This window comes from Empidonax traillii, unplaced genomic scaffold (assembly GCF_003031625.1).
Source record: "Empidonax traillii isolate 1590-97213 ecotype Southwest subspecies unplaced genomic scaffold, ASM303162v1 scaffold648:size464035, whole genome shotgun sequence".
NCBI classification, from domain to species: Eukaryota; Metazoa; Chordata; class Aves; order Passeriformes; family Tyrannidae; genus Empidonax; species Empidonax traillii.
Genome location: NW_020955841.1, coordinates 108,574 through 117,814, shown reverse-complemented (window position 1 = coordinate 117,814; position 9,241 = coordinate 108,574). Strand labels below are relative to the sequence as shown.

General features: G+C 47.3%; 1 protein-coding gene across 1 annotated transcript in view; it reads right to left on the bottom strand.

Moving 5' to 3' along the window:
• SRD5A2 (steroid 5 alpha-reductase 2) overlaps nucleotides 1-518 on the bottom strand; it is a 22,464-nt gene extending 21,946 nt beyond the window's left edge. Inside the window, 2 exon segments of the mRNA XM_027899163.1 lie at nucleotides 137-473; nucleotides 476-518. Of these exon segments, the coding sequence (XP_027754964.1) occupies nucleotides 137-473; nucleotides 476-518 (380 nt within the window).
• Between the last annotated feature and the right edge of the window lie 8,723 nt (nucleotides 519-9,241).

Below are 9,241 nucleotides of genomic sequence, written 5' to 3'. Positions count from 1 at the left end.
GCAGCGATGCTGCAGAGCCAGGACCTGCCCCGACCCCACCGCCCGCCCGGCTCCGGCTGCGCGCGTTCCCGCAGCTTCCCTTGGTTTATCGCTTCCCGCGGGGAGGCCGCAGCGGAGCCGTGCCCGGCGGCGGTACCTGTAGAAGTAGTGCCAGCAGAAGAGGCAGCAGAGGAGGCGGCAGCCGAGCGGCTCGAGGCGGGGCGGGCTGCGCAGCGCCAGCAGCAGCGCGGGCACCAGGAAGGAGGGAAGCTCCTGCAGGAACCAGGCGCAGCGCGCGGGCAGCCGGCCCCGCGGCCGGCACAGCCGCTCCTCGTGCTTCCCGTAGCGGGACGGCACCCGCAGGTACAGCGAGAGCTGCAGCAGCGCCAGGGCGCCCAGCAGCGAGCTCAGGGCCAGCACCAGCCCGGGGATGCACTGCATGCTCGGGGGCGGGCGGGGGCAAACAGCCCTCGGCCAGCGCCAGCCCCGGCCTTATTAGAGCCGCGGCCGTCACCCCGCCCCGCCGCGCTGCCTCCCATCGCCCGGGCTCGTCAGAGGGTGCAGCCCCTCGGGCCGGCGCGGCGAGGCGCCCCGGCCCGCCGGGAGGGGAGCTGCCCCCACCTCCATCCCTCCATCCCTCCATCCCTCCATCCCTCCATCCCTCCATCCCTTCATCCCTCCATCCCTCCATCCCTCCATCCCTCCATCCATCCATCCCTCTATCTCTATATCACTCTATACCTCCATCCATCCGTCCCACCCGTCCGGCCCGGAGGGGAGTTGCCCTCAACCCACCAAAATACATCCCACCCGTCCCGCCCGGAGCGGAGCTGCCCCGCTCCATCCATCCCACCCGTTTCGCCCAGAGGGTAGATGCTCCCCTCCATTCATCCCACCCGTCTCTCCCGGAGATAAGCTGTTCCTCTCCATCACTTTTCCCTTATCGCCCGGAGGAGAGCTGTCCTCTGTCCCCCCTCTCTTCCTCCCTCCCGTCCCGCGTCCCGGCGGGGCCCTCGCCGGCCCCTCCCTTCGCCGGCCCGGTTCGGCCCGGGGATGGCGGCGGTGGAGGGAGGAAGGAGGGTCGGGGGCGACACGGTCGGCACCGGGCAGGGGCGAGCCGGCACTGGGGCGGAGGTGTGCTGGGGTGACTCCCCCGGGCGGCAATCGCTCCCAGCGAGGTGGGAGAGAGTGGTGGAGTTCCCTTCTCGCTGCCCCGGTGTGTCACCCTGCCCCGCGACTTGCCTGGCGATCTGTGCTGCAAGAGCTGAGCAGCCGCCTGGTACCAGGGAGTGCCGCTCCACTGAGGGCACGTAGAGAGTAAAGGAGACCTGCCAAAGGTCAGGTGAAAATAAACAAATGTAGATATGCCCGCGGTAGAACGAGGGAAAGCCAGTGAGTGCAAAACTTGCAAGTCTGACAAGTCCAGCTCATGTTTAGTATAACCACAGCGTGCTTAAACTTTTTAAGTGCCCCAAGTTTTAGGGAATGTGGTCCTAATGTAAGTGCCAGCTCTGCGGTGTGCTCAGAAACCCTTTGGTCTCAACTGCATGAAGTAGTTTAGACAACAGTTTACCTAAAACTACAGTCCAGGAATTAGGCTTTTCCTTGCCTGTTTCCCCAGGGATCTTTATTTGGTAAGGATGATCAGGGTGCTGAATTACTGCATAAGGACTAACAGAACATTAAAGTTTGTATTGTTACTGGCCTCAGCACATCACCCCAAGGCCAGAAATTGCAGTTTCATCCATGTCATTTTGCAGCTCCATTGAGAAAGCAGTTGGATGCAGCTCCACACAGGATTAGACATCACACAAAATGCTCTTCTGGAGCATAGGTGGTAATTGATTTTAATCCAAAGTCTGAGTGGTGAATGCACTGATTTAGGATGTGGGAGACTCGGGTTCAATTGTCTCCTCTGTTTACAGGGATTCTCTTCCTGCAGAGGGAGACCAAACCATCGGCTGTAGTTTATCCTGAAGTCCAGGAGGCACTTGTTCTGTTGTGTTGGCTATTCCATGGGGCAGCTACTTAGAGGAGCAGAGTTCTCCCTTATCCTTGCAGAGTGCTGTAGTCACTGAGATCACGTTTGTTGCAGTAAGTAAAACAGGTCAAGGTTTTTTTGGCCTCAGAGATGTGTGACATACTATGGCTGTCAGCCACATGCCAGAGCACTCTTCTCTCACAGAAGATGTATGTGGGCTTTCAAGCTGCTTGCTGGATGCAGTCTCTGGTACATGCCGTCTCCCAGCTGTGAAGGAGAGAGGGCTGGACCAGAGCTGTGCCAGGTATGCCAGCCATAAAGTATAGAGATGATCACAAGCTAGTGACATTGGCACCGATGTTCAAGCAGTAGTTCCTGGCTGTGCACCATCAGTGGAGAAGGTGCCCGTAGGGCAGATTTTAGAAATCTGCATCTGTATCTGAATTAGGAGGAAGTGCAGTCTAAAAAAAATGTCTCTGTAGCAAAACAGCTGAATATGAGAACCTGTCAACCATAATATGCATGTTTCATAAGGATTACTTCTAACTCTCTCTAGTCTGATCTTATGAGCTGAAGACATCAGCAATAGGGGCATTTTTGGAGTGCTCTTCTGGCATAGTTTCATCTGAAGAAGAACCAGTGACGAACTCAGACTGTTTCACAAAGCATATCAAAGCTCAGTAGTTAGTTGGGAATGACTTCAAAAGAATGGTTTGGATTCAAACTAAAACCCTGACGGAGTCACAGCATAAGAACCAGAGAGGGGTGTGATCTCAAACACAGCACTGGTAGCTTGAGGCAGTCCCCTGCTCGTCATCCTGGTTGGTTGGATTCAAGCTGAAGGGGTCTAGCTCTACGTATTTACAGGAGAAGACAAATGGGGTGGAAATGCTTCTAATGGTAAAAAAATGAGCTGGTCACAAGGAAACCATTTCCAGTCCATAGAATAAAGGAGGCACTTTTAAGGAGAAATTGATCTCATACAAGGAGGTAATAAAACAGATCAATGAATCATAATGTAGAAAAGATTAATTCTCTCCACTGGCTCTAAAAGATGTCTAGGAATGCATCAGAAGAACTGAATCCCACTCTTGCTCCGTAAATTAGAGTTCTGAAGAAATTTCTGTGGACAGGCACTCCTCTAAGCTAAGAACTCCAGCATTTATGTTCGCTGTTAGAAACAAACACTGCATAATTATTCATCATATTCAACCACTGCACAGATCTTCGCCCAAGAATTCCTTCTTCCTGCCTAAGCACCACATCAGGGATTGCGATAAGAAAGGTGAAAGCTGTGCTGCAGAAGCATTCTTTGTATTCATCACTGGGTTTTGAGAAGGTGGCAAGGTGCAGCACTGAAAGTGTGGTTTGTATGGGATCACCAAAACTTTTTTTTTAAACCAACCTTTATTTTTTTCCATGGGAGTGTTTCACCAGCCCAAAGGACCACTAGGTAGTAATGAATCTCGCCTTGAGATTATCTCAGGCTAGCAGTGATCAAGCTACAGGACAGAGACCATTTAATTCAGATTTTTCTGAATTTTTCTGAATTTTCAGGCTTTTTATGTCTCAACAGTGAATAATCCAGTGGGAGTATTTGTTGAAAAAAATATTTCAACAATAAAGCTTTTGCAGGCCTGCTGAATTTGAAGGGAGTGGAGAAAAAATGTACAGGCTAAGTCCTGTTTGCGTATCTGATAAGACTTCAGAACTCTTGGTTTATTTTATTTTGAAGAGAAAAATCCAACTCTTCTGAAGAATTGAATTGTACAAAATATGACAGGTACAAAATTACATATATCATAAGTATAAATTTATAAACAGGAATCATCTGGAGGAAAACGTGGGTCATTTATAAACCTAGATGTCTAGGAAGACTTCTCAGAAGAAAATTATAGACAGAAATAAGGCTGGTTTTGTACTACTGTGGGTCTCTTTCCCTGAGTTCAGGAAGCAGCCAAGAATCAGTAGGACCCACTGCAGAATCCCAGAATGGCTGGAGTATAGCATTCCCCAAGCTCAGCCTGTGGCCTTTGGATATGCCTGTGCCTCTTCAGATCCCATGGTGTGTGTCTCTGCCCTGGCAGTTCCGGGTAAGAACAGGATAGTTCTGTCTGATTGCCTTCCTGCGGCCCAGAGAAACTTCTCATCTGAGAGGAGTCCTGTAAACCAGGATCACAGCACAGTGGAAGTAAGAATGAGTCTGTCACTTTTACCAAAAGGTCCTGGAGCTTGAGTGTAGAGAGTTCAATTTAGTGTTCCGCTCCGAGAGTGAGCAGCTACATGGCGCTTAGTTGCTGGCTGGGGTTAAACCACAACACAGTTGGACATGTATAATCTTTAGGAAGGGCTTAGGATTAAGTTTTGAATGAGAACACCCAAGAAAATGAACAGTTGCATAAGGTAGTTCCTTAGATCTCCCAGAAGTTCTATTTGCACTGCTGCAATTTTGAACACTTCTCTTTTCAGTGCTGACAGGAATGTAGCTAGACTGAACTTAGGAAACATCGGGAACCAGCAATTTACTGTTTGTTTTGCATTATATGTATCCTGTGCTGAATAAGGAACTGTCTATTTTCTCGTGGTTCATTGTACTAGTCTCATAAAATTTTTAATTCTGCAAAAGCACAGAGTTAATAATCCAATATAATAATAATCCAATATTGCCTTCTCAGTCAGAAGTAGACTTTTACTACTTATCAGAAATTGTCATCCACTGACATTAGAAGTTGCGTGACTGTCACTTTGCATCACATGTTAGATCCAGCAGGTGAAATTTAAAATAATTTTTAAGAAGAGAAAATTATTTTCATTTTCCTTCAGTCGAAGATGTTGATGTATAGGAAGAGCAGGAACAGAACAACATATGGTTAATAAAACTATCTTTGTAAGGGTCTCTGTGTTATATAAGCAAATGTAGAAAAGCAATTAAAACGGCAGAAGTGGGCATTAACTTGGCTTGTGAAATTTAATAAGCTGCTCCTGTTTGTACTCCTAACACTGACAGAAGTGTGAGAATAGGTTTTGAGGAAGACAGGGCAGATTACTTCAGGATGTGTGAAGTAGGAGGAATAATTCACTTACAGGATTAACTTTAACCTAGTGCACATGGGTTAGCAACAAGTTATTTTTAATAGTGTGTTCACATCATTACCGGTATGAATATAAAAATATAAAACCTATAACAAAAAAAGCCCACAAGCAATAGGTAGAGGCTGAATATTTTAAAGCTGATTTTCCTTTTACTTCAGATTTTTCTTGAATAGTATCTATATAAATCAGCCACAAGAGCAGTTTTTTTCCTTTAATTAGTCTTCTTTTATCTGGTGACACTCTTGCTGTGTTGTCTGATTTTCACATTCTGATTTGTGAGAACACAGTTCTTTCAGCAGAGAAGGACAGTACCTTTACACCCACATTGTCCCACTTATTAATCCTAGCCACTCAGTATTAAAAGAAGATGAGGAAACACACTGAGGTTAACTGTCTGAGCTCATTGAAGCTGAGCCAGAGAATCACAAAATGAAAAGCAGGGGGAGCTTGAGGAGCACAAGAGAATCCTCCTCATCTGGTGTCTGGTATAAAGCCCACTGAGCCCACAGAACTGCAGTTTCTGTGCTCACCAGAAGCTGGGACATTGTCCTTGCAGATGGTTTCTCTGGGGAAATTAGCTATAAACTCTAAGATGTTTCTCCTGATCATTGTAAACCACATATTTTCAAAGACTTCTTTCTTAATATGTCCCAGATGGGAAGGCCACCTCCTGACAAATTTCATTAATTTAATGCTCCAAAGCTTGGGGGTGCTAGAGCAGCTCAAAGCAAACATCACTATTTTTTTTAAAATATGGTTAGTTATTTACTCTTCAGAAACAGTTGAATTGTTGGCTGACCTTTTCCAAAAACTTCGAGCACGCATGAAGCTTGGAAAATGGCAGGTTAGAGCTGGCAACGCTATAAACAATGTAATATGCGGCCTAACTGTGGGAAATACATCCTCAATGATTTTTGGTGGTTTTCTCCTTATGTACCATATATGGAAATAAATAAGGTAGGGTAGCCCCTGTGCCGCCACATTTCCCTGCCTGAATCCCAGTGGCAGGGGTTGCCACTGTGCCACTGTTGTTGCTGGCCCAGCCTGTGATTGGATGGCATGGGTATTCTGAGCCAGCAGTGCACAGAAGCTCTGTGGAAGCTCTGGCTATGCTGGACTGCAGGGCAGATGCCTTCCCTGGAGGTCCTCAGCCCTCTCCAGTTAAAATCAGAGACCCACGTGGAGCTGTGCCACAGCTGATGCAACTGGCTTTCTCCTTCATGGAAATGAGGAGTCCAGGAAGGGAACAGGACCTGGAAGGAATAGGTCTGTTGCCCTCATATAGAGTTGGCTGGGTAGTAACTTCTGAGTATCCAGGTCATAGGATCACAGAATCACAGAATCAACCAGGATGGAAGAGACCTCTGAGATCATCGAGTCAAACCCATGACCCAATACCACCCTGTCAGCTAGACCATGGCACTAAGGGCCACATCCTGTCTCTTCTTAAATACCTCCAGGGTCAGTGACTCCACCACCCCCCTGGGCAGCCCATTCTGATGCCTGATCACTCTCTCTGTAAAGAATTTCTTTCTGATGTGTAACCTAAACCTCTCCTGGCAGAGCTTACAACCAACCCCCATCTCGCTCCAGCCTCCTTTCAGGTAGTTGTAGAGAGTGATGAGGTCTCCCCTGAGCCTCCTCTTCTCCAGACTAAACAACCCCAGCTCCCTCAGCCTCTCCTCATAGGACTTGTGCTTGAGTCCCTTCACCAGCCTGGTTGCTCTTCTTTGGATGCTCTCCATCACCTCAGTGTGCTTCCTAAACTGAGGGGCCCAGAACTGGACACAGTACTCAAGTACACACTAACTTGTGCCAAGTACAGGGACAGAATCACTGCACTGGTCCTGCTGCCCTGGCCACAGTATTCCCGATACAGACCAGGATGCCATTGGCCTTCTTGGCCACCTGGGCACACTGCTGGCTCATGTTCAGCTTCCTGTTGATTAGAACCTCCAGGTCTCTCTGCATGGTCACTCTCCAGCCACTCTGTCCCCAGCCTGTAGCGTTGCAGGGGGTTGTTGTGGCCAAAGCGCAGGATCTGGCACTTGGTCTTATTAAACATCATAACATTGAATTCATCCCATTTATGCAGCCTATCCAGGTCTCTCTGCAGAGCCCTCCTGCCTTCCAAGAAGATCAACACTCCCCCTCAACTTGGTGTCATCTGCAAATTTGCTGATGATGGACTCAATCCCCTCATCTAAATCATCGATAAAGATGTTAAACAGGACTGGGCCCAGCACTGACCCCTGGGGGACACCACTGGTGACCGGCCGCCAGCTGGATGCAGCCCTGTTCACCAGCACTCTCTGGGCCCGGCCCTCGAGCCAGTTCCTGACCCAGCACAGAGTGCCCCTGTCCAAGCCATGGGCTGCCAGCTTTTCCAGGAGTATATTATGGGAGACTGTCAAAGGCTTTGCTGAAGTCCAGATAGACACATCCACAGCCTTCCCCTCATCTACCAGGCTGGTCAGCTGATGATAAAAGGAGATCAGGTTGGTCAGACAGGATCTGCCCTTCCTAAATCTGTGCTGGCTGGCTCTGATCCCCTGTCCGTTCAGTAGGTGCCGTATGATCTGCTCCATAACCTTGTGGGCACTGAGGTCAGGCTGACAGGCCTGTAGTTTTCCGGGTCTTCCTTCATTGTGAGGGTGACTGAGCACTGGCACATGTTGCCCAGAAAGGCAGTGGAGATACCTATCCTTGCAGGTAGATGTTCAAAAGCTGTCTGGATTTGATCCTGGGCTGCCTGCTGTAGGTGACATTGCTGGAGCAGGGGTTTGAACCAGATGAGCTCCACAGGTCCCTTCCAACCTCAACTGTTCTGTGATTCTGTTAAATTTTCTGTCAGCTTCTTTTAAACTGAGGTAGGAAAGTTACCAAGTGAACTGTTTACCATTTAAATGTTGGCAACAAATTTCTTTCAGTAACTGGATGCATTTGTGCTTTCAGTGCATTTTCATTTTACCAGAGATTTTGTGGTTATCATCACAGTATCTATAATCACATTCATATTTAAGATTGCTAGTCCTTAGTGGTATTTTGTTTTCCATTTCCAGTTGTTTACTCTGCCAGAATTACAAGACTTGAATGAAATTAACATCTTCATGTAGTCTCTTGGTCCTTATATTTAGGGCTTTAGGACAAAACTCAATTCATGTAGAAGTTGCAATAATGCCAAGATGATAATGCTGTATCACTGACATGAGTTGTTTAGCTTGGACAAGTGCATAGACCTCATCTAAACCAGGACTGAAACAACCATTGGTGAAGCAGCTGAGAATACTGGTATGTGAATTGCAATCTCAAAATATATCTTGGAGTATGACCTGTCCCAGTGAGAGGAATGGAACAGGTCATATTTTTCAGAGATGATACTCCAGGCGATCTGCAGACTTATGGCCCTATCTTGCATGTAAGCTGTTTACAGGGGACAGACCCTTGTAAAGAGTAACTGCCAAAGCATGCATTATAATCCCAACTGAGAGTTCTTTAGTTGAGGCCAAATTTGTGCCAAGGATCATTCTAGTAATTTAACAGTTGCCCTCTAGTGCCATTCATGGCATCATCCAAGTAAGCAAAGTAGATGCGGCCGAAGTTTGCCAGAACGTATTTATTTTTAGTGAAAGACTGGATTTGTCTACATCTGTGTGAAGCCATTAGCAGCTTCTAAAACAAATTTCATAATCACAATTCAACATATTTTTGTTTGTTATGTTTTCATAGAGGCAGAACAATTGACAATTTCATAAGTCAAATCAGCAGAATGCAAATAGTGCAAATAGTGAAAGAGAAATTTTTCCTTGAACGATATATCTGAGCAAGAAGAGTAATTACGGGTGTCTGCCATCCCCACTCTCGATTTCTGCAGAGCCACTGAGTCCCCATCTGTTAAACTGCTTCCTGGACCCTGGATATCCTCCCTCCAATCTGGCAGGATAGCTCCTCGTTGATTTTTGGCTTCTTATCGTCTTGTGCAAGCTTGGTTTTCAGAAGATGTGTAAGATCAGCACTTCATTTATTTCTCTAAAGCAAATGTAAACAACTGTCTCAAACAAATTTTCCTTCTCCTGGTGAGACCTAATGGAATGCCTTGTAAGATGAGGACCTTTGTTTCCTGGCCTCACATGAAATGGAGCACAATTCAATTCTGTTTTCACCTTCTCAACTACTTCCACTTTCCTC